This window comes from Grus americana, chromosome 11 (genome assembly GCF_028858705.1).
Source record: "Grus americana isolate bGruAme1 chromosome 11, bGruAme1.mat, whole genome shotgun sequence".
NCBI lineage: Eukaryota > Metazoa > Chordata > Aves > Gruiformes > Gruidae > Grus > Grus americana.
The window spans coordinates 8,829,794-8,855,491 of NC_072862.1; the positions used below are offsets into that span (position 1 = coordinate 8,829,794).

At 45.6% G+C, this 25,698-nt stretch overlaps 1 protein-coding gene across 7 annotated transcripts in view; it reads left to right on the forward strand.

Moving 5' to 3' along the window:
• Nucleotides 1-25,698, forward strand: part of CADPS (calcium dependent secretion activator) — a 221,161-nt gene that overhangs the window by 93,844 nt on the left and 101,619 nt on the right. For all 7 annotated transcript variants that reach the window (XM_054838539.1, XM_054838544.1, XM_054838540.1 and 4 more), the window contains exons 7-9: nucleotides 11,991-12,102; nucleotides 16,291-16,430; nucleotides 18,473-18,539. In XM_054838539.1, the coding sequence (XP_054694514.1) occupies nucleotides 11,991-12,102; nucleotides 16,291-16,430; nucleotides 18,473-18,539 (319 nt within the window). The remainder of the gene's footprint in view (nucleotides 1-11,990; nucleotides 12,103-16,290; nucleotides 16,431-18,472; nucleotides 18,540-25,698) is intronic.

Below are 25,698 nucleotides of genomic sequence, written 5' to 3' on the forward strand. Positions count from 1 at the left end.
CATGTTGGGTAAAGAACAAAGCAAAAGGAAATTTTAGGAGATAGCTGCTTTTTTTGCCTTTTTTTTTTCTCCTCCCTTTTCTAGTTGGCTTCAGCATTAAATATAAGCTGTCTTAATTACCCAGACTGATAGGCTTGCCTTTCCAGTTGCATGATTTTGTTTCACAGCTGTGCAGATGTTTACGGCTCTTTTTCCTTAGGAAACCTCCAGGAGCCTTATGAATGTGTCAAAGTAGGTGACTGAGCCCTGGGTACAGGTGACATCAGACACCATCGCTCCTGAGGTACAGACCTCGTCCCTGGGGTGAGGGTCTGAGCAGAGGGTCAGTCTACCCCAAGGCATCTGTTGGGGAAAAGTCTTCCAGGAGAGATCTCCGGCTTTGCTCTGCGCGAGCACGGTGCAGATGCTCTGAGCCCATGATGCTGCTGCACTAAGAGGTGACAACGACAGGGACAGGAACTTCAGGGGAGTTGGTTTTAGCCTCTGTGAAGGGTACGAAGAGGTGTCTGAATTCCCTACTCAAGATTTCTTCACTTACAGCTATTTAACATGTCTAGGAGCCAGGTTTCTGATGAGACTGTGCACAGCTTTGCACCTGAAGGGTTCTGCTGTTAGTTTGGTCTGACCTGCTCTTCAAATCCCCTTTTGTGTGTATGGTAGTATTTCCATAATGCTCCTGAGATTTATGCTATGACGTTCCCATTTTTGAAAGCGGAGGCTGTAGACAAGTCATTAAGCACAGCAAAAAATGCACTAAAAAGTTATTACCCAGGTGAAAGCGTGTGATCTATTATGGGAAGTCTTCACCCGAGTGGTTTAGTGGCCTTTTTAATTAGAAATTCAGAATCTCTTCTGATGCTTCCTTGTAGCTGCTCAGCAGTAGTGGTTCTATAAAAAAATCTGCTTTAGATTAAGCAGCTGAGTTTTTCCCCAGAATAAAGGCAAAGCCCCATAGGGATTCCCTTACCCCGAGCATCACTCAGATGTCTGCACTGCCGTGGTGCAGCCTCCTGGACAGCAGTGCAATAGTCTGCTGGGAGTGCAGATGGTCATCCCAGGTATGGTCCTACCCCCCAAAGGTCTCATGCGCGGTCCCTCCTCTCTCCTGTTCTGTAAATGTTACATGAGAAACTGTGTTGGAGAATAACGAAGGCTTGTTTCTGTAGACTTACCTCTTGTAGTTGGGTTCTCTGGTATCAAGTAAGTGCAAGCTCTGGTTGTTTTCCCTGACCTTTAGAGCATACATAGCATTTCTTTCAGATGGATTCTCTGGTGTCTAGTCAGGGTTGAGCTCATGCACCTTCTCTTTCACAGATGAATGTCTCTCTCTTCTCGCCAGCTGTCTACTTTCTTAAGTGTTCCTATTCACTTGTGAATTATGTATTCCTGTGATAACGCATACATTCAAATTTAAGTATTCCAGAAGGTGTGATGATGCCCAAGGCGATTTTCATCGACACCCGTCTGCTTCATCACTCCTGTGCATGCAACCTTAAGATGGGATGGTAAAGACCAAAAGGACGTTGAAATGAGACTGGGATTCAATGATCCAAAGCAGTGCTAAATTAAGAGGAGGAGTGCAAAACAGAAGTCCTGGGATACATTCAGTGTTCTTGTTTAATACCCATGGTTGGTGTTTTTAAAAAAATTAAGCCATACCTTAGTGCAAGTTCTGCACATCACTTGCCAAGGGGAAGGCTGGGGATGAGACGTGAAAAGTGCCCAGTTGTTGGTTTATTTATTATGTGCTGTGTACAAGTAGTGCACATTATTATTTAATGAGGGGTACTAGTGCTATTCCTGGTTGCAAAGCAGCATAGGGAGATAGAAAGCATGCTTTAAAGAATTAGTACTGTGCCTACTCCTGCCTGGCCAGAGCTCTGGAAGAGGGAACGGTTTCATGGGAAGGCCAACCTTGACAGTGATTACTCAACATTTTAGTTGTCCCTTCTGTGAAATGAAGGTAGAGAGGCCTGTTGCCTTTGCGAAGGTACTAGGTCTCCCAGTGAACAGCAGCACTATGTGTGAGAGTGCTTAAAGGGGGCTGTGCACTGTTGTCGTTACAGGGTGGTAAGATTTGATAGAAGTGATTAACCACATCTCAATTAAATAATTGTTCTGTGAAATGAGCAGCTCTGTGGCTGGTTCGCTGGAGTATCTTTGGCCAAAGGAAACTTTGGTTAGCATGTGTGTGCCATTGCAGTCACCTTATACAAGAAGTGGTAACAACCACAGGTAGTAAACGCTCACAGACCCATTTCATGAATGAAACTCTCTGTCGTGCTGTATCCAAAGCAGATATACTGATAAAGCGCATACAGTAGGCAGCCCTTGTAAAAGCAATTATTCTTTCAGTTCAGACCTCCCAGTAAAAGGTTGCTGGGCTTACATTTCCGTTTCTTCCTGCTGAGCTTTTCTCCTCTAATCGTAATATCATAGTATTAAGCGAGAGCACAGGGCATTTGAAAAGCAGTCATCATTTGAATCGCGCTGAGTAATCATGCTACTTATTTTCCCTGTTAATACCCCGAAGATTGTGGTGAATAGCATTGCCATAAATTCTCATCCAAACCAGCCGCGGGATTTCTGCGGCCAAGCCCAAGCCTGGGAGGTGTGTGGTGCTGGGCAGGGGAGGTGAGGCTGGGCTGGTACAGGCATGGCAGAGGGACATCTCTGGGGCAGGAATGCCATCTTGTGGCCATAAATAGCTATTATGGGAGTAAATCCACCTCCCGTCCCTTCTTAGGGCTTCCCCGTAACACTTCTCCTGTGCATCAGCTATGCTCAGGAAACAGAAATCAAGCTCTGCGTTTTCTGTATAGCCAAGATCATCCTTTTTTTGGGTTCCTAAAGCTGTGCTGTCGGCCTCAGCAGCAACTCTTGGCTGCGGTGCCCTGGCAGCCGAGTGACACGGTGCTGGCACAGGAACGGGGTCTGCGGGGACTGCTTGTGAGCCACAAGCAGATCAAGAGCAGACCTTCACAGGCTTTGCTTTGCTGCAGTCTCCGTCAGCTTTACCCTATTCCTTCTGCACCTTGCACGCTCAGACGCAGGTGTGATGCTCTCCTAGACATGTTTCTCTCAGCCGGCAGTTGTAGCGTTGCCGTAGCCAGTTTGAGGATGTGGGAGTTGCAGCTCATGGAGAGAGAGATGGTGCCTTTTATCAGCTGTCTGGTAGTGCTGGCTACATGATGTTAAGCAAGATGGTGTCTGCACGCACGACACCTACATGTGTCTCTGAGCCGTGGGAACAAAAAATGGACAGTCTGTGAAATGCTGCAGGTTGGATGAAATCCGTAGCTGCTGCTAGGAGGAGGCCGGTCCTTAGGGATGTGCTGTCTCTGCTCACCTTTTGGATAACACCATAGTGCTTTCTGCAGTGGTGTTTTTGAGTAAATGAGCCCCCTTCTCATATGCAAAAGAATTGCTGCTGATGCTTTTTTTGGCAGAGGGAGTATTAAGTGCTTGGCAGGAATTAGGACATCACAGGAAGCCATGGATTCCCTCAGAGAGCCCCTGGGTTATCTCATCAGAGCAGATGTCCATGCTCTGTGCAGACATGGCCTCGCTCGGCATTGCGTAGCTCCAGGGGAAGGCAGGTACAGCCACCACTGCCGGCCAACGCATGCGGGGATGCTGGCTTTCGGTCACCTGCACACCAGCTGCATCAGTGGAAGCAGGTTTTACTGTCGTTATAAAGTCTGCGCAGGAAAGTCTAGGAGGAATCAAATCTGTTTGCGCTGTCACTCCCACTTCAGCTCAGCTTCTTCCGAGGGGATGGGACTGATAGGCTGTTCCGTCAGCAGAAAGGGAGGAGAGGAAACAAACGTGAACAAAAATAGGCTGCGTTGTCAATCTGTGTCTGATCGCTTTGGTTATCCTGTTCTGAAGGTGAGTAAACACATCGAACTTTTACCGTGGGAGGAATCCCAGAGGAGGCTCAGCAGCTCTTGGGAATCAAGCCGTGCTATGGATGCAAACCGTTCTCAATCCGTTTCTCCAGGCAGAGTGGAAGGGTACCTTTCTTAGCACCTGAATTGTATGTCCAGTCCAGGACATTTTCACACGAGCAGAACCATAGAAGGTTCTCTGCATCTATATATATTCTTTGAGATTTTCATTTCAGATCTGCAGCAGTCATCTCCAGCACCCCTCTTTAGCAGTGGAAAGACAGGATCGCTTTTAGGGCAGGCTTCATTTCATCTGCTTGCTGCCTCTAAATTGGGATGAAGCAAATTAAGGTCTAACTCCATTGACTATTAATTAGATCTCTCCTTATTACAATAGCAGGAGCACAAGGCAAGTGGCACGGGCACGTGTACATGGTAGTACAGTCCCCTACATTTGTGGTTTTCCACAGTTGTGATCGGTCTCGTGTCTCAGCATCCTCTCCTGCTCAAATCCTTTCCTCGGAGCCATGGTTACATTTGAGGCCCTCTGTGGTGTGTGAATTCCAAACTCAGTCCCACAAAAACCACCGAATAGATTAAATGACTTGCTGTTTTAGCAGTGGATGGCTGCTGTGGGGAGGAGGAACCGACACCTCTCGTGCTTCATCCACAGCGTGATGTGCTCGCGGAACGCTGCAGAGCAGACAGCACACACTTTTTCCTTTGGCGTCTTTACTCAGCACCTTATTTTCATTCTGACTAAATAATTTTTTATCTCTTGGTAATGATATCTCTTGAGATGGTGTGTCACCCACTGGGTTATGTTTCTTAGAAGAACTCAGCTGACCTCAAGCGAGGTTTGTAGTCCTACTGCAGTAAATCACAAACCAGTTTGTAACGGTTCCCAACCCAGCATCCCCAAACGGGCTGTGGTTTGTGGCACTCTCCCCCTGAAACCCCGCAGGTCTCCAGCTGTGTGACCCAGCCTGTGGGTTTTCTTGGAGAGCCTGAAAAAAACCCCTGAATTCTTCTATTGCCTTCGGGGTTTTTCAAATCCCAAAGACACAAACCAAAACCCTATTATCCATCAGCGTTACTCATGAGGGTTGCACAAAATACATATTTTCCCCAAAGGCTTTGGGATGCCCTACTTCTTTTTATTACTGCTTTCTGACCCAGCTGGTGCAGGTGTGAGCACCTGCCTCTGCCACGCGTCGTGGCCACATCCTTGCTGTCACATCCCCTGCCAGTTCGGCGTCTCACCAGCACTGATCCCAAAGAGGAACGAGCCGTCTGCTCTCCCACCACCTGCTTGTGAAGGGCTCAGCACATGGGCAGCATTGTCTCATTTATGTTGTTCCCAGAAGTTCATAAATACCCATTTCTGGAAATGAAACGACTATTTTTATCCCGGTGGAATTAATGCTGTCCCTGCATCAGGTTTTGCTGTTGAGCTGAATAAGTCTGTGCACTCTGTTATAATGAACTGCAGCCTCACAGTATGGGCAAAGAAAGATCAGAAAGACTGCTGATAACCATAATCTTGGTTTCTATTTCATGTTTTTGAATGGCTGGTATGTGTAAAGCATTAGAGAATATAACAAAAAGCTTTCCTGCATGCTTCTTCACGTACAGTTAACTGTTAAATACATTTAAAAGCTGTGTATTTTCTTCCTTGCGTGTGTATCTGGAAATATGTAAAAAAGAAACACACCTTAGCATTACATTAGAGGAAAAGATGTACTACTCCATCAGCTGCATGAAGGTAGGTTAGCGCAGTGCCTGGTGTGCTGCTTCTCTATCTTTGTTTTTCCCAGTGCTCGAGCTTTGGGCATACATGATTTATGGCCCAAGATTTAAGGCTGTTTCCTGGAAAGGTCTCTTCTGGGACACAAAGAGTGGGCTGAAGAAAGAAAACCATCATTTGTTAGGCAGGATTTCTGGAAGAACTAAATCAAGACTGTACGTAGCATTTCAGTCTCCCAGCAATGAAGTGGGATCGAACGTCTCCCTCCTCAGAGTGGGATCCAGCTCCAGCAGGCACCACGGCTGGGCACTGCGCTTAGCCGAGAAACCAAGGCTGGATTAAAGGTGAAGCAGTGACCCAGCAAAAGGTGACTTTGCTGACATGTGTTTCCTCAAAAAAAGGCAGCGTCTATCAGGCTGCTGTCTGTGCCACCCTCTTGAGCTTCCTTCCCCAGACAGCTCGCTTTGGAGACCAAATACAGATAGACCAGGAGGGACACAGACACGCTGGTGTGGGTGCCAGGAGAGAAGAGGTTAGGGATGTGGATGAAGAGAAGCGCATGAAGCACAACCCTTTGCTGCCTGCACTGGCAGCGTGCGAGGGAGGCGGCTGGACCGGCCGGTCGTTGCGTTCTCACCAGATCCCGTTCTGGCAGCAGAGGACAGCAAGTGAGGTTAAGCTGGCCTTGCACATTTTGTCCCAGACATGGCCACAGATATTGAAGGCCTTTCAGATGGGCCTCCCTGCCTCTGTACACAACCAGCTGGCTGCTGCGGGGAGGCGGACGGCGCTGGGTGCTGGTTTAGGTGGCTGTGCCCCTGCAGGGATGGAGGCAGCTGCACGCCGCGTTCTGCATCCCCAAGGATGTGCTCCTGGCCTGGGAGGGGACAGGCGTTGCTGCTGATTCATTTGAAAGTTACATTTGAAAAATGATACTGAGCAGGTGGCTCAATAGACTAGTGCAAATCTAGCCAACATGCAGGAATATTATTCTGGAACACTTTTTTACTTAAGCAGTGAACTTGTGGGAACACGGCAGAAGGGCAGCATCTCCCGCAGAGAAGTGCTGCGTCCCAGGATTCCACTGCGTATGTTGAGTGTAATGCACACCTGGAGTGAACCCACCAAGGGAAGAGCGTAGCTCTCCTTTAATACACATTTTTACTTCTATTTTCTGATTTTTTTCACATTTATTCCATGCAAGCTGGCAAGCAAACCCATTTAAATAAATATATCTGAAGAGGGAGGAAAGGTGTCCTCTGGCAGTTTTGAAGCCCATGAGAACCGGTCATAGATCACGTTTAAATGTCAACCCTGTCAAAAGCACATCACTCTCCAGCTGCTCCCGTGTTAGCCTACTGACAGGCCGAGCTGGTTAGCAGGGCTGATTCATGGCCCGACAATATAATTCAGTTGTGCTTGTTCATTATTTATAGAAATCACAGGCGTCAATGTTCTGACTACATCAGGTTACAAGAGCGATGATGGAAGAAGGGTTACTGTTTGAAATTAGGTGGGGACTAAGCAGACTTGCTGGAGACCAGTACATGAATGGAAGAATTTAATGCATTGTCTTGGTATTAACATGTATGTTCACTTTTGGGAAGGTCATAGGTGCTAGAATTTCCTTTACGGGAACTTACACACTAGAGGTCAATAGAAATGACTAAGTCAATGTCTCTCAAGGACAGCTGAGAAAATCGTGGATTAGGCCACATAAGTGGGATATTGTAGAGAAAAGCAGCTGGAGCCAGAGACCCTGCTGCCTGGTTTCATGCAATACATAAGTGCAGTCAGGACAAGGACCCTTGCAGGGTTTTGCTCAAGCTTTATTCATATCCCAAGTATTTTTTTAATCACACACTGTAATATAGCAGTGTCATGGTGTTTGAATGATTTTGTCTGTTTGGCTATGTAGTAATTTAACTTCATAATTTCCACTCAGAGGCTACAGCCAAAGATGAGGATATAAAGCACTTTACATCCATAGGACGAAGACAGTTGTTTCTGCAGTGACTTTATACAGGGAAAGGGTAAAAACTTAGTGCAGCAGCAAGGTGAGGAGCCTAGGTGGTCTTACATGTTTTGTCCATAAGTTGAGAAGGGCTGAACCTGAAGGTTTGCCAGAAGATCACCAGCATGTTGCTTGAAACAGCTGACAGCAGCTTGGTCTGAGCAGCCTGGCACCTGCATCGGCAATGGCATCACTTTCCCTCTGTGTGCCAGTAAGGACGGTGCCTGCGAGAGCTCCCAAATGCTCCTGAAATCAGACAGGTCAGCCCGTCCTTCAAGTGCTCCGTGTTAGGTGAGCCCACGGAGGTAGTGGGGGACAAGGCTGATCTTCGTCCCTTGTTGTCCACTCCAGACATGTGTCATGTTATGTTTCATTCAGAAAAAAATCTCAGCACTTTAAGCTGTTTGGTTAGTAACTGTGATGGCACCTCTGGGTGAATCTGTAGACACAAAGTGATCTACTTATTTTGCTTGTACAAGGTAGAACAAGGGCCAATATTTATTAAGTTAGCACCTGAGGCATACCTCATCCTCTGGCTCTTTTCAGCCAGAAGAGTTTAGCTACTCAACCTAAGTTTGATGCCAGACTAGAAACCCTGGAGACACAAGTAGATCCTAGTGATACCACTAGAACAGCAGAGATGCCCTAAGTAGGGTGGTAATTCTAGCAAAGTCCTTGTGCACAGCAGCATTTCTTGGTCAGCTCCAGGCTTTGGGATACAGTGGGCAATAAGAAATGCTGGGCTGAGGGTTTCAGGTGGGATTCAGAGAGTTGATATGGTCCTAATTGAGAAAGTACTGTCAGGATTTTTCTGCTTGTGTACTACTTTTCCGTGGCGTTTGTCTGTCTGTCTGTCTATCTATCTATCTATCTCTATATCCTTTTGGCCAGAATGACATTATTTGTCCTCATTTGCAGATGTATTATTGCTTCGAAGCATCAGCCTGAGCTCTGTGATATGGGGACAAGATAGCATGGCTACTTCACGAGAAGATTTGTCCAGAATGGGTCCTAAGGCAGTTTCCCAACAAATAAACTCCTGCAGTGATAACTTGCTTAATTATTAAATACGGAAATGAAACCATTACATTGTTAGTCCCTCAGAAGATCCTAATACCTAACTACTGTCCAGAGCTAATTTTCTGAACAATAATTTAATACACAGCACAGATAAACTGCATACTTAGATTGAATACAAATGATGTTTCGGTGACATGAATTATGGCCTTATGCTGAGCATCGCTATGGCAACTAATGACATCACCGCAGGCTTCAACCTGCACAAAACCCAACTTCTGAGGGTCTCTGTTGGCGTGGATCTTTTCAGGGCTTTTGGGGGTAGGAATATGTAAGCACCACAGTGTTGTCAAGGGTTTGCTATGTATGTTTACTGTCATTTGAAACATTTATTCCCTTTGTGGTTGATGTTGTTCTCATGAAGGAAACCTAATGAAAATTACTGTTTGTATTTGGTTAGTAACATTTGTTGATAACATATGGTCTGGGAATGCTTCAGCAAATAAGAGCTTTTTAATAGTAAACAGAGATATGAGTTCTATAAAGCAGATGCTGTCAAAATATGAAGTGTAAGGTTGGATATTTTCTTACTTTTGCCTCTTACCCAAAGCAAGATTATCTTCCTGGTTTCCCTGCTGATGACAATGTGGTCTTTTAAGAGACAAAACATAACCTGTGACCTGAAGCTGCAATTAGAAAATAAGGATTTTTTTCTTGGTTCTTACGTTTAAAATGTTTATTAGGTGGCTGATGGATCACACATGAAAAAGATGTAATATTGGGGATCTGACTGGACCTGTAGTGCTGTAGATAATTTATGCCAAGTGTCTGCTCCTTGACACTGGTGGCAGTTTGATGCATCATCATGAAAGATGAAACATGTGGAACAGTGACAGCAGGAGAGAAAACTTCAGGGCAAAGCTGATGAAGAGCCTGAGTTCGTTAATCAGTTCTGCACTGAACGCGCTCATCTGCTAAGCTCGGTTGGACAAGATTTGCTCAGTGGAGAGCAAAGCGTAAACCCATACTCCTTGTGCGCAGGATGATGTAAGTTATTTTCCCCAATAACTTTCCAAATGCAAAACCTGCTGTTTGGTATTTATGTTTGAAGAAAGTCTAGTCGCTGGACCACATGTCATCTGAGCCTTTTCCTGGTCATTTCAAGGGAACTGCCTTTCTTCAGTAGAGGATCTAGTTTGAGTGCAGTGTAAAATGAGAAAGTGTTATGAATAGCATGAGGGTGAATAGAAGTGATTAGTGAGATACGGTATAATCTCTCGTCTGACTTGCAGTATTTCAGTGTTTTAGACTTGCAGTGTGTGTTCCATCACATCACTCAGAGGTGTTGCTCCTGGCACGTTCTTGGTTTCTTCTAGTTTACAAAAAGCACCTTGTCTGTGATTATTCTTCAAGCTTGCTTGTACACTTTGCATGAGGTTGGAAGTGTGATGAATTTTCAGGGTCTCCAGGAACAATGTAGAAATCTAACTCACAATGAATTGTAAAAAAAAACAAGGAGAAAGATAAAGAGAAAAAGAAAGAAAGAGAGAAAAGAGCAGCTCTTATCTGCTAGTTTCACGTTGGGCCTCTGCATGGTAAGATGCTCGGGAGCATCCTCCTTGCAGTGATGCACTCTTCCCCAGTCCTCCTCTGCTCTTCATCTTTGACTGAGCTGTTCTTTGTTTTGGGAGTGCTCTGCTTCCTGTCTGGAAGTTTCTCTCTGGCTTTATTTTAATAATTTTTGAATTTTCTAAACTGTAGAAACACAGCTTGAAACACAGCTGTGAAGTCTCAAACATAAAAGCGTCATGACTTTTTACCCCTTTGCGTAGAAGGTGTATTTTTCTATTCTGTTCTCTGCTACTTTCAAAATTGTTTAAAGCTTGCAAATAGGCATTAGTTCAAGTTCCCCTTAAGTTTTGTTCTGTGACCCTCTTCAGTCTGTGCTGCTTTGCCAGAGGGGAGCGTTTTCCTGTATCTCAAAAACCTTAGCACAGGTGAGTGATTTGACGTGCTGTTGTGAGTGGCACCACTTATGGAGGCTCTTCATGAGCCTATTTGGAAAGCCGTGGCCCTTAGGATATTGAACAGACTTGGTGTTTCCCTACGATCTCTCCAAATGAAAGCTGACTGCTGTGTAAGGTCCATGTATCTTTAAGAACCTCATGAGGATGCTCGCAAGCACAGCTCGGGTGACTCCTCATGGATGTCACCAGCTGCAGCACGCTGCTCGCTGGGACGGGAACAAGACCCAGGAGGAAAGTCCCTGAAACAAAGTGCAGTGGGCTGTGGCCAAACTGGAGCTCCATCCTCAAAGCTTCCCCACGTGTCCAGGTCGAGAGAGGAAACCTCTAGGGCAACAGGGTCAGGCCCATCACCAGATCTCCTCCGGTGGGCTGCAGGGCTGCTGCAGTTCGGACACTCAGGTCAGCTGTGGGATGGGCTCCCCTTGTAAGACTTAAAATGGCAAGTTTGGCCATAGATGTTGGCAGGCTGTGCCTGGGACCCTGTGCCTGCAGGTCCCTCTTGAAACGAGTTCTCTGCACACTCGTGCAGTTGTGGTTGCAGGAGCTTGCAGATGTCATCTAGAAACTTGCGTGTCTAGAGGGGGGTTTCTCATACTGAGCGTCATTCAGCCACCGTAGAGCTGCTTTCCAAGCCACAGGACCAGCCGGGGGATGACTCATGGAGTACAAATAGTAGACGGTGGTCTTGGTTCATTGCATAGTTGGAGAGGTCACTGCCTTCTGGCTGCTGCCGTCCCATCCCCAAGGAGCCGGTGTCCTGCTCTGCAGTCCCAGCAAACTAGGATTACTCTAGATGTAATGGCTTGAACTTAAACTTGGGCTGGGCTGGAGGGCTGGGCTGGGACTCAGAAGAGGACCCAGGCTAAATTGGGGTTTCTTCAGAGAAAGCAAACTTCACTATCAAGCTGGAAAGGAGAGGTTAATTAGCCAAGAGAAGAGCAGAGGCATGAATGATTACAGATGTCCTAGGTGCAGATGTCCTCAATCCTCTGGATTTGGAGGACAATTCTGTTGTGACTATACAGGCTGTTGGTGCAGAAGATACATTGTTCTTTCTAAATAAAAAAGTTCTCTTAATTTTGGTTTCATGCTGCTCCCAAATACTCTCTTTTTTCCCCAAAGAACCATCATATTTTTTTCCAAACATCTGTCCCACATTTCCCTAAGAAGATAATTAATGCCTTTGTCACTCAGCCCAGCAACTTCGGCTTGTGCCAGACAGCACATTTTTTGGTTAACCATTGCACGCCCAAGGTGTAGCACTGCTGAACATCTCTCTGTCCTTATTTTCACAGCTGGGGCACCCAAGGAGACTTCACGACAACACACGCGCTTCCTGCAGTGAAGGTGAAGCTGTTCACGGAGAGCACGGGAGTGCTGGCTCTGGAGGACAAAGAGCTTGGGAGGGTAAGGAGATTTTGAGTTTAATAATGTTTCCTTCTGGCCCTGCTTTTCGAGAGAAATCTCTCCTGTACAGAAATATCTTTGGAGCACAACATGCTCCACTTTTTTGCCAAGCTTCAGGAGAGGGAAGAAAAGCAAGCTCTCCACTGCTGGAAAGGAGTGCATCTCGCATGCTGTCTTTGTTGTGAGTTTTTAATGGCAGCCTTTCAGCTGGCTGTGCCTGCACTCAGCAAAGGCAGAAGATCTTGTGTGCGATATTGGCAGTCCGGAAAGCCTTAGAAGTTGCTTACGGAAATGGACATTCCTGAGGCAGAAAAGGGGATTATGCTGAAGGAAAAAGAGGGGATTTAAGTTTGGCAAGAGAGTGTTAAGCTGCTTTCATATCTGCTGAGCAGGCAGTGCATGGTTTGAGCATTTGAAAGCACTGACTGCGGTACTCGCTGCAAAGGGCTTGAAATCCTGGCTTCCCCTGGGGATTGTGGCTGAACTGGTGGCTTCAGCGGGGCCGGGGAATGAAATTGTTCCCATCAATGATGTTAATAGTAAAGATCTTGGATTCCCCTGGTACTGGCCACAGAGCCGACCTTCCCACCCCATCTCTGCCCCTCACCTGTGGTCCCTAAACCAGCTCCCTGGGACCAGCGGCCTTCCATCGCTGCAGGCCACAGCTCCAGAATATCTGTGGACGGCACTTTTCTGTGTCTTTGGGACACTTCAGTTAGTCTCTATGGATTTTTTGCAGCTCTAAAATTTATGTTGGCCTCAGGCATAAGTGGCAGCAAACTCCCTGCCATGCCTTCCTCAGCTTCTCAGGGGTGTGCGATCAGCACGGTGAAGACCCTGTGAACACCATTTCAGGGAACTGTGCCGTACACACGAGCTTGGCATCTCCCACGTCACGGCTCAGCGTGGCCTGAGCGATCTCCAGGAGCAGCCTGGGCTCTGTCTGCCCGGTTCTGCAGCACACCTTGCTCTCTGCCCTGTCATGGCCAAGAAAGCCACTGATCCTGTGGCACGCCAAGTATGATGTTTACAATTACGGACTAACCTCTTACGACGTTTCTTGCTAACTTCATGACTGTGTCCGTAAAACAGTTTTTCCTAATTAACGTGGTTTTGTATTCATCCTATTCATACAAGTGCCAAATGTTTCGGGTCCTAGTGAGCTATTGATTTAATTTATATCTTTATGGTGGAGAGCCCTGCATGTGATTTTTTTTCTCATATAATTTATGTTCATTTTACCTATTTGTGTTTTCACGTTCATGTAACATCCTTTGTTCTTGCACTTGAGAGAGAGAAATGCAGAGTTACCCCTTCTTTTCTTGTCTCAGTCATCTTGTAAAAGAGTCACAACCCCTTCAGACTTTCCTCATCCACACCTTCATCCTTCCTTTCTCCCTGTCCTGTTTCTTTTTTCACAACGGGGGTGACCCCAACAGGCTGCAGTACTCCAGCCGAAGACCTACAGCTGCTTTGCCACACAACATCATACTATTTTCAGGATTATTTTCAAAACCTCATTCTTCAAACAGCCCGGCGTTCCTGTCTTTATCCGCTGCAGCATGCTGAGCAGAGCTTTTCACCCAGCCAGCCGCGATGCCATTCAGGGCTTTTTCCCCTGAGTGGTTGCGCTCTCTGTAGACCCGCTTGCTTTGTAAGTCTTGTTTCCACTGGCAGCCATGAGCGGTGCTGACTTTGTGGGTCTCGGGAAGCAATTAGTTGTGCATGTTGTTCTGAGAAAGATGTCAGGCCCCAAAGCAACCCCTCTTGCCCTGAAACGCTGATGAGCCAGCCCCGCCAATGCACTTTAATTCCCGGTCCAGTGGGAAGCCATCCCTCGGCTCTGAGCTTCTGCGGTCCAAAGGACGTGGGCCAGCAGCGGCGAGCGCAGGGAGCCGGGCAGTGATTTCCCCTGGCCCGTGGCCACGAGCGCTTTCAGTCAGCCGAACTTCAAAGGGATGCTCGGTGTGCCCGGAGCAGCCGAGAGATGACGCGTGTCTGCTCAGGCTGCACCAAGATTTCTTTTTTAATGAAATAATGAAACCAGGAGCGTGTTAAGCCCCTGGTTTAGCTGTTGGAATGGGCACGAACCTGTCTGCACGGAGAGAGGAGGGAAGCAGGTTTTATACACAAAAACACCCATGCTCAGCTGCCCTTTGAGAAGCGGCTTTGTGCTCTGCCAGGCATGTACAATGCCCACTTTCTATTGCAAGTGTTAAATTGGCAACCGGCCGGCACTCCTCATTTCGCCACTTTTATCGAAGGGAGAGCTGGAAAATGCTCCCAAGCCCTAAACTGCTGGATGGGCAGCTGAAGGCATGGGAATACATCCTGGCCCTATTGAAGCCGGTGGCAAGGCTCCCACGGATTTCAGCCGTGCCAAGACTTCATCCACTGAGAGCAAGGAGGGGAAGAGCCATGAATTACAACAACACTGAGCAATGTTTATGCGCCTTTTGATGAAAAAGAGTTAGAAATCAAAGTACAGAGCATCCCAAACACCCTGAGTCGCTGCTGCCTCACTGAGAGATGTGGTTTAGTGCATGACCTGCCTTGCAGTGGGTCCTTGGAAGCTGATCAGAGTTTGGGTCCATCCGTGTTTCTGACAACACCCCTCATGGAGGAGTCGCTTCTCATCTTCAGAATTTGCTTAAGCATGGTTTTTTCCAAGAGTGATGCAGTAGAGACTGGTGTTGCTCAGTTATCTACATAACTAATAACAGCTTCAGATTCCTGCCAGAGAAAGCATTAATCTAATTCAATAAAAGAAGTCATGAATAATGGTGATGAATAAGGGTGAAGTCGAGAATCTATTGATGTTAACCTCAGTCTTTGGAGGAGGCAATAAAATAATTTTTAAAATCATTTTAAGATCATTCATCAGAGGGTAATAACATCAAGGATATTTTGGTGGAAAACAGCCCCCAGGTTGTTGACTCAGTAGTAAAGTTGAAGAGCAGAGAAATACAAGATTACAGTCTGGGCTGGAGTTCGGCAGGAGCACAGACTAAGCGTGAGCAAGGAATGAACCACAGAAGCACAGCAAATAACGAGGGTGAATGCTGCCGCTTGTAAAATAATTTGCTTGCGTAAAGGTTAATGGATTTAAAGGAAGTTCTCACTACAGGATAGTGGAGACTTGAAAGAATTGGTGCCAGGCAAAGTCACCTCTGGTAGTGAAAGCATCGGAAGAGGAATGGGCATGGGAGGGAAGAGGGTTAAACCACCTCAAAGGACACATATGGAAACACCAGGAGAAGATGGTGGCTGTGGCGTAGTTCTAGGAGAACACTCTGTGGCTCACTGTCTGAGGGAGCTGCTCTGCTTTGTAGGGCTAATGGGTGAGTGGGACAAGCACAGCTATGATCAGGAAAGATTACTCGCCTCTTGGAGCCTTTCAGTTTCTTTGATGATCCGAGTACTTCCATTGGTGTTCATCTGCACAGCTCCACTGCAGTCATTGGCACTGCGCTGATTGACCCCAGCTGGAGACCGTCCCATCATTTCCTCGCTGCGTGAAATTGCAGCAGAGAGTCCTGTGGCCACTGATGTCATGACATGGGACGCGGATTTTATCTGCTGCCGTAGTGCAAACACACCAGCTTACCTAAAATGTCCCCTACTGCATCCAGTCTAACAGTAAGCAAAAAATCAAGCCAGCTCCCCCACAACCTGATAGTAGCAACAGATGAAGCATTTTAGGCAGAGCTTTCTGAGCCCTTGAAACAGCACACCTCACATGGGAAATGTCAGGAAGGCTGGAGATTGACCAAGCTGTATGAGTCTGAAAGTGGGCGACTGCAGTGGGCAACCTCAGCAAAAATCTTGTTGCTGATTTGCTAATCATATTGGTCCACTGTCACTTCTAGATTGATTTACTTGGACAGTTGCAAGTTCGTTTACCACGGTCTTTCCTTAAATGATGGGAACTGGTAACGCAGTTCTGTTCTGCACAACCCCATGAACAGTGGCACGGTAGATGGAGGAGCCAAAGAATATATGAACTAATCTCAAAATAATAAGATGTACTTCAAAAAGGCAAGAAAAAGCCATCCTCACTGATGTGAATAGAAACTTCCAGACTGACTTTTAGGACAAAAGTAGCTCATCTGATGTGCTTTTGTTCCCCATTAAAACCATTTTGTGAATAATTTTTCCAATTAACATTGTTGATTTTGATGCTTGCAGGTTGTTCTCCACCCTACTCCCAATAGCCCAAAGCAATCAGAGTGGCACAAAATGACTGTTTCCAAAAACTGCCCGGATCAAGACCTGAAGATCAAGCTTGCCGTGCGAATGGATAAGCCTCAAAACATGAAGCACTCTGGGTAAACGCTTGTCTCGATCTGAACTCAATTTCTCTTTTCTCTTGAATGTGCATTAGAGAATTTCTCTTTTTTAAGATTCTGGAAGAGAAACTTTTTCTCAAGTTCACAGGAGGTCAAAAGAAAGATAAATATAAAAATGGCATTAGTTCAGTCATCTATAATGCACTTTCCATATTCTTAGCATAGTCTTTTTAATGCATATCAGCCAAACATTTTAAATTTTAAACAGTATTCCTCAGGAAATTGCTAGGTTATTTTTTTTCCCTGTAAGGAAATAATAGGTGAACTGCCTGACTCTCTTACTGAAAATGGTATAATTTCCTAAGTTATTCTGTGTTTCCCTGTATTGACTTCTCAGAACCAAAAATCACAATGCACCTTCTGTTTGGAATGAAATAAACTCCAATGTGATCGTCATTATTTATACAAAGGTACACAGCACAATTACGTAGCAGTTGCCTGGAGTAGGACTAACAGTCTGGAAGGATCTGGGGCCAGGGGGATCCCTGACCGCCACCCCTGGCTTCCACCTTGGTGCTGTGCAATTAAAAATTTGATCATCCCGTGGAAACATCTAGCTAAGGCCATTGGCAAGGCTTTCTTTTACTTGTTCTTCAGAACCGAGGATGACATAAAAAATAGAAACTGTCCAGGAAAGTCACTGTTTTGATTAACTCTTTCCCCAGTATGTTTTTGATGCTATAAAAGTGACTTTCTTTCATGTTTATTTTCATAGTGTTTTGTTAGATTCAATCCATTATTAGATGGTTTGGATTACTTATCTTTTTATTAATTCCTTCTCCTCGTCCCCCTGCCTCTCTGCTAATGAGATCAGACCCAATAGCCCTATGTGAAGATAAATTTTTCCACCATGACCACAGACACCAAAAGCAAGAAAGGACAATTCACCTGTCGTATTTGTTTCCTTGACCGCAGCTGATAGCAACAGAGCGGAGCAGTCCTGGCTTTTCTCATGCTTTCTTCAACTAACATTTGATTTACAAGATGCTGCTTAAAACTATGTGGTTTATAAAACTACCCGGCTATCAGAACTGAGATTGTCTTTCTGTTGGTGTTAGTGGCAATAGCAAAAAGGACATTTATTCCCCTATTCTTGAACTAGCCAAGGACTCAGTGCCCACATTAGCATGACTTGGAGTTTTGTAGCTTAAACATTCATACCAAGAATCTCTTGGTATGCTGAATCTCTTCTGGCGTAAGGAACCACTAGCATAACCAAAAAGAAATTGTTTTGCTATTTATTGAGCCAGAACTAAAGTAATTATAATGATACATAAAACATATTACTACTGAATAATGTCCTTGCGTTTATGATTAGTCTGGTGCCGCCACTACTTTTGCCAGTGTTCGTATTACAGTGTCACAGTGACTACTTCATCACAGAGATTAAATGCTAATTTTGACATTAATTTTCAAAGTTAATTCTTCCTTCGTAGAAAACAGTAAATCCACTCCTCCTTAGAAATTATTCCATTTGCTTCAATATATGTAGCCAAATGATTTCTAGGAATTCAACTTAAGCTGTTCAGTGAAGTGTCCTGGTTTAGTCAGTCCAGTGGATGCTGGGATCCCAGGTACTGGTTTTGATGTAGTCAGCATCCCTCTGTTTGACAGCTACCCTCAGCCAAATGGTTTTGTGAAGGCTTAAAGCAACATCGGGGGTTTCTCTCCCTTAATTTTTCTGTTGCTAATGTATTCTTCACCCATCCAACCATGTCATAGTTATTCACTGGCATTAAAGGGCTTCTAAATTCTGAGCAAGTTGTGAAAGACAAAGAGGAAAAGAGAATTAATATTGTGTAACATTAAGACTCTGGGAGCTTTTCGTGTCACTTGCTTTACAGGTTATTTGTTCAGGCTAGAAATAAACACATTCATGAATGCTGCTCAGCTTAGGAGTCTTGTAATTACTCCTGTTTGTGCATTAACTTCAGTTTCTAGGTGTAAAGAAAACATACTGAAATGCAAGAGAACAACAAATAGTCACTTGTGTACTGAGTGCACCTATTCTTTTTTCCTAGGTATTTATGGGCCATTGGTAAAAACGTTTGGAAGAGATGGAAGAAACGATTCTTTGTCCTGGTCCAGGTAACAGATTTAACTAGAAGTGATCTTAAATCACAACAAGAAATCTTTAAGCCTTTCCTCTGGCCATTTTCAGAGCTGTACGGTTGATGCTGAGCTGTGATTCTGCATAGGGTGTCTGTTAAGTCATGGATTTCTTTCTGTTGCGTATGAATGCTTGGTGAAATGGAGAACCAATTTTAATGAGGAATTAATGAGATGAGGAGGAAGCTTTGTTTGTCTTGGCTGAAGGTACTTAGGTGCAAATGCTGCTTTTGAGCCTCCAGGTAAAATTTGAAGTCCATTGAAATCTACAGAAGTTTCATCACTGGCTACATTAGAGTCAGTATATTGTTCTTGACATTTATCTTGCCTTCACATTCATTACGACCTCTCATTGTCTACAGCTCTCATCGATCATTTTGTGATGTCTGTCTTTCTTTTTCCATTTTTTCTTTTCTTCACTTTCTGCCCTCCCAGTGTCAGTAGACGTGTATGTTTGACCATGGTTAAGAATTTGAAAGAAACAGGCAGATGTCTGCTGTGACTTAAAAGGATCTAGTCAGTACTTGATGTGTTAGATCTTCCCTCACCTTCCCAAGGGCAGCTGAAACCACTGCATTGGCCACAGAAGTGTGAGGCCCCAGCAGCTCTATCTTCCCACCAACCCGATAAAGCCACAGAGTCCTCTTGGGTCCATCTCTCCCTCCCTCCTCTCTGGGTTCCCCAGGGTATGTTGTCTCCAAGTGTGAGAAACAAAAACCTTGTGCAGGGTCCTCTGATGAAAGCAACACAGAGATGCTCTAATGGAATAGTATGGGATCCAGCTGAGATCTTGTGCCAGCACAGATCCAAAGTGATCAAGTCAGAGGGTGAAATCCTACTGCCGATGAAGCAGGGTGGCAGGTTTACTGCAGAGGGGCCGGGATTTCACCCACGTGTAAGAACAGAGATGGTGTGAACCAGGTGCACCAGGCTCCACGCTTGGGATGGAGCGTGCTTGTGTGCCAGCTTTCCTGTGATGGTAAGGGGAGGAGTCCACGCAGTCCATCTTCCACCTTACACAGCTGGCTTCTCTGGTCCTAAATCACCTAGTGTAAACTGGTAAATTTGTTTTGAGTTAATTATTGCTCCAAGTTTAACTGTCTCAGTAGGAAGCTTAATTGCATTCCCCATTTGTCTATCACTGCTGGCTTCCATAGAGCTAAACTATGTGGCAGATAAAAAAATCCATCCTGGGAGGGTAAAAGGCATTTATGATGTGCATGACCCATGTAAATAGGAGCCTGTTTGGAAAGACCAGTTGAGTACCTTGTCCAGTAACCAAGTATGATCAGCAATGACAGTTTAAGTGCTCATTTTGTAATGGGGTCAAAATGGACACGAAGTGGGGGAGTTAGGGTAGAGCAGCCACAGGAGATGCCTCTATCTGCCCAAGCGATATATTTAGATTTAGGTAAAAGTGATGGCTTTAGGATCTGTGTAATCCGTTCCTAGAGGCATCTGGTTTGCAAAGGCACCCTCCGTGCAGGGGCTGAGCAGGTCCCTGGTGAGGTAGGGTGCTTGGCACCTTGCAGGGGAGCCCAGAGTCTTGCAGAGCTAGATCGCTGGAGATAAATCCCAAACTGTCTCCTGGATAAGAAGTAACAGAGGCCATAATGAAGGAAGGGCATTTTGGGAACATTATGTAGTGACCCTGTTCGTGGGCAGGGATTGAGGGATTGCTTGTCTCTGTATGTTTCCTTTTTTATGTTCTGAAATGAAGTCAGAAGTGCTGTGACAGTCTGTGATCACCTGTGGGGCAACAAGTGTTGCTTTCCCCTCAGAGACAATTCATTGCTATTAGACCATGTTCTCAGTCCCTTTTTCACTGTGAACAGGGATTCTTCAAAGCAGAAAATCCTCTTTCCTAACATAACTTCTCCCATAAATAAATCTATTGATACTCTTCTGTGCAAGGGTTTGCAGCTTTGGACATGGATTCCCATGTCTCTCTCAAGGAGCCTTTCTTCTGGCCATTCTGTGCGGTTGCAGTTACTTCTCTAGTTTTCAGTTGCTAGATATTCTTCAGCTTGCTGTGGAATTGAAGCTTTCAGAGTTATTCCATGTTTTCTCATGTTACTAGGTCTGTATTCGTCAGTTGGCATATAAGAGGAGAATTTGGCCAGAAAAGCAATTCATTTGAATAAGATGAGCAGACTTTTGCCCTCAGAGAGTCTCTGTAGCCCACCTCAGAAATTCCAGCTGCCACTGCAGCTTCTCTGTTATGTTACCGTTTGCTCAACATTTGGTGCAATGTAAAGTGTTCTGCCGTACATCAAATATAAACAAGAAACACTCTCTATGCAGTCCCTCAGATGTAGTTTGAGCATATTGAACATGTCAGCAGGCAATAAAGATGGAATAAAAATACTTTGCTGTCCGTATGTTTGTCATTTGCTTTTCATGCAATGCAAAGGATGGGTGCCGATACGAACAGGGATTGGCAGCAAAGGTGTTGATGTCCAGGATGCTCTGAACTCTGCTAAACTGCAGACAGGGAGTAACCCCCGCAGGAAGGTGAGCTGGCTCTGTTACGTAAAAAAACAGACAAGGAGCAGCCCCTGTTTCAGGAGCTCGCTCATCTGCACCAGGCTCCTGCTTGCACCAGAGCTGAGAGATGGAGTCCAAAGCATAAAGTCCATTTGGGACACAGTGGTCTGGTCAGCCCAGAGGGCAAGGCTGTATGTTCAGATTAATAACTAAACGTTTCCTTTCTGATCCCTTGCCTCTGTCCCTTACCTGTAGAAGGCTATTGCAGCTCTGTCTCCTCTCCTGTCCCTTGCAGGGTGACCTCCTCCTCCTGGTCCTGTGCCCTCTCCTGCCCCTCTTTCCCCATTTCAGATGGATGCAACCTCAGTTCCTTCAGTGCTATTGGGGGGTACCGCTCTGCCTCCTGGTACCAGCAGTTAACAAATTCATGGTAATAAATACTCAAACTCTTCATAACGATCTAAACAAGGCACAAAGGTGCCAAACTGCATGGGCTTCACCAAGGAGGAAGGTGTTGATGGCAGTTTGTCTCTTTTGTGTCAGTGATGCCTCGCCGGTATGAACGGAGGCTTTGCGCGGGTATGTAGAAAAAGGAGCTCTGCAGGGAGCGTTTCCACTGCTACTTGGCTTGTGAAAACCCTGGAGAGAAGAGGAAAGGAGCAATAACTGCCTGTAATTTGGGTGGAATAATCCCTCGCACCTTCTGTGTCTGTGTAACTGCGAGGGTTGTACAGGAGTGGAGATGATTTGTTTGGGTGTAGTGGGTGAGAGCGGTTCCTTTGTGCCGTTTCTAGAACTGGGCCTCATCTCTCCAGCACAGGCGTTGCTGGGTGGACTTGGTTCAACCCCTCGGGGAAGGTTTACAGCATGGCACGGCTCGCAGAGCTGGTGCCTAAGCTCCTCCAGCGTGCACCCGTGCATTCGGAGGGGATAGTTTTCTCTTTCGAATGAATCGCAGTCCTCTCTGCACGCTGCCCACCCTTCTCGTAGACACCCTTTGAGATGAGCAGCAGAAGAGCAGAATACTGATTAGATGTAAATTACATGGCAGAGACTCGTTACTTGCCTAATTTTAAATCCTGAGATATGCAGCGTGAAAGCGATGGCAGAATATGGCCCTGAGCTTGGATGGAAATGGTCCACAGCATCACAAGTGAGGAAAATGCTTCGTAAAGGCAACAGTAACGCCAGTGGCAGTGGTGAGAGAAAGCAATGGAGCAATTTAGGGCAAAGTTTTCTGTGACTGGTTAGGAAAGAAAATGTACATCCATCACAGATGTTGTAAGTGTTTCCTAAGTCGCTGTATCAGCTGCCTGAGCAGAGCATACAGATTTCAGCCAGTTTGCCAGTTAGACCCTCAATCGTGCAAAAGCTGGGATTTTAGATAGCTGACAGAGCTTGTATTAATTCTTTGCAAGGTCTAATGTGCTGTACTGGCAACAACACTATTGTTGGTTCTGGTGGCTTTGCTGGCTTTGCGATAGGAAAAAAAAGATTCTTAAGGGCAAGTGAATTAATTACATGGAGATTTCAGACTGAATCTGTTCTTCTCTTGTCATAACCCCATTTCTGTGCTCTGGTAGCATATGGGAAGTAACACTCCATGGTACCTGGATGACATGTCTGCTGAGTAGCTTGAAGCAGTTTTCAGCTGATTGTGTCTGATGGTGTTTGCAGAATGTTGTTGGAACCAGATCAACTCTCTGCAGATTAAAACCAGTTGCGGTGTCTACGCCTGGATCTATTGTTCTAGTGACAGACTCCCTGAACTCATTATAATTCAGACTAACAGTGACAGTTCCTGCTTTTAGCAAAACTCAGCTGACTCGGGATAAAATGAAATGAAGTAACTGTTCAGTAACTCCAAATAACCAACAGAATTTGAAAATAATTTGGCAAAATTGCAGTATTCTACACCAGCGGTCCTAGACTGTGGTCCTCAAGTCAGGGTAAATGACCCGTAGCTGATCCCCATAATCATATTAAATCATGTTTTCAGTTAGACCCTCGCTGAGAACTCGGCATAGGTGGTGATTCTTGAGAAACCTTGAGTGTTGATGATAAATAAAAAATGTTGGGGAACTGCTGTTTGAACAGATGCTTGCACGTCCCAGCCGTACTCATGCGGGATGGCTTCCCATCACGCAACCCTGCCCGAGGAGAACACACGCACACCTCTTGCTTGAAGGAAGAAGATGGGACAACTGCTGTGTGCAATTGTTTAGGGCTCAATGGATGTGCTGAGATGTGAAAACTGTTGTTTTCACTTTTATTTTTTTAAGCTAGATCATTTCCTCTGCTCATTTGTGTCAGGAAAGGGCTTGGGAGGCAACGTACAGCTGCAACCAGAGGACAAGAGTCTCCCATCAAAGTGGAAAGCTGTATTACAGCTGGCAGTATCTTAGCACAGTTTCTTTCCCTTGGGACAAAATGCATGCTGTTAATCTAGGAAAGGTCCATTTAAGAATTTAACCCAAGTGGGGCGGTGTTATGTCAACACTGAGAAAGGGGGAGGTGGATGACTGAGCTCGGAGTGCAAGAGATGACAATTAACAGGTTTGAGCAGGATCCTGGGGAAAGCGGTGCTCGCTAGAGCAGGAGTCTCTGGTGGAAAAACAAGGACGAAGTCAGGACTGGTTAATACATATCTACTGTATTTATTAATCAGTCGGATTATATAGCTGGTGACAGAATATGGTCGAGTGCCAAGAAAGTCAGATCTAATTTAGCAGCCTGGGAATAGTGAACTTTGGCGTTTGTCTCCCGCTGTCTGCTTCCCCTTTCCTGAATTTCTTTGTCTTTTTCTCTTTTTTCCCCACTTTCTTTTCCTTCTGTTCTTTTGTCTCAAATTATTTCTCAAAGTGTTTTCCCTTTTTTGTAATGAACCAGCCAGGGCAGCCTTGGATTATTTCCCTCCTTTTAATTTTGCTAGTTCAGCTTCCTTAGATGCTCCTTTCCTGGCCCTCATCGAGTCCCTGGATGAAATCCCAGCTGCTTTGAGAGTTTGTCCCTCACTGGGCAGAATTTTCTCCTCTGTCTTCCTTCAGTTTCCTCTCTCTATCTGTGCTTTTTCCAATTACTCAAACCATTCATCTTGCCCATCCCATCTGCTCGCTCGCTCTCATACTCAGCTATGGTTCGGTGTGAACTCAGCAGGCTGTAAGATTAATTTCTGCTATTAACTGTTTCACTTGTCTGGCCACTTCTAAGCTTCTAAAGAAAGCAGGCTCTGTAAAGCACAATATTTTAGAGGACTGATGAAAGGCAAGCTGCAATCTCCACTTGACCCTACGGTGCTGCTCAGCAGCGGAGCACGATTGTGACATAACGAGCTTTCTGGAATCTCATTTTGTGGGTTTTGCTTTACCACTGCGCCACACTGCACTGGTAGCCAGGGCATCAGCTTCTTTCTTACCCCGAGCAGTAAATGCTTTAGGCAGCAGGATAGGACAGACGGGCTGGTATGCCGGTCCTTGAAGTCAGTAGCTGGAGTTGTTTAGGTGCAGGCGCTCTGCACGGCACCGTTGGCACCTTTTCAGAGACATGGGTAGCTCTCTCCTCCCTCCTGCCTGAGCCCAGCCTGCCTCCTGCCAGCAGGCTCTGGGGCAATCCTGAGCTTGGGCTTTGGATTTGAGCTGTGTGAGCAGAGAAGCAGGATGTGAACCCGGACGAGCCCTGGCTCGTCGCACGCTGTAGACTCACCTGTAGGTTTCTCTTAGAGGTCTCTTCTAATAATGACGTAGGACAGCTTCTTCCAAGGAAATCATGTGAATGCTAACAGGAGGGACCAGTTTGCTTTGCCTCTGTCCCAGGACGGTTCCACCGGAGCCTACTGTCTACGTCTGTATTTTATAACTTTTTACGTGACGAGTAGAAGCTCTGAAATGCCTGTGTGTGTTCCCATACATTACTGTTGTGTTGGTATGGTTGGCTTGTTGATAGGGATGAAGAATATTTTCTGGGTCCAAAGTGAGAGGAATTATTTGTGCATGAAGAAGAGCCTGAAATTCAGACCTTGTGTTCAGGGTCAGAGAAGAAGAAACTGAACTACTGTGTGAATTTTACCTGTTGCTGTAGAACGTATAGGAGAAGAAGAAAGCATTAGTTGTATTAATGTTTTCAATCAACGTTAGCGTAGGTTAGCACTGACTGATTTCAGGAATTAAATTTATCACGCAGTCCCTGAATTTCAGGCTGTCTAACACAGAGAAACCAAATCCTCACTTGCTCACATGAAATCTCCGGAATCTTGCTGTAAATAAAGCACATTCAGAAGTTTCTCCAGGAGATGGCAGCAATATACTGCAAGTACCACTGAATGAACACTGCAGGAGTCGTCTGAATGTTGTGCTGTGGGGCACCAGGTTATTTTTAGATTTCTTCGTGTTAATCTTTTTAATTTTTATGTTGCCGGTACGATGGTATGCATTCAAAGTTCATAGCATAGAATGTGCACTGGTGTGCTCCTGCTATTGGTCTGTTACTTGTCAATCTTTCGTCAGCGCTGGTAGTTTTAAGGAGGATGCAAGATGCTTAAAGCATCACTTTTAGTCTTACTCCCACAAATGTGTTAATGATAGGGTTTATTCTTGGGTGGCTTTTGGAGCTGTTCCTGGAGGAAGGCACGGTGCAGGCAGGGCTGCTGAGAGCA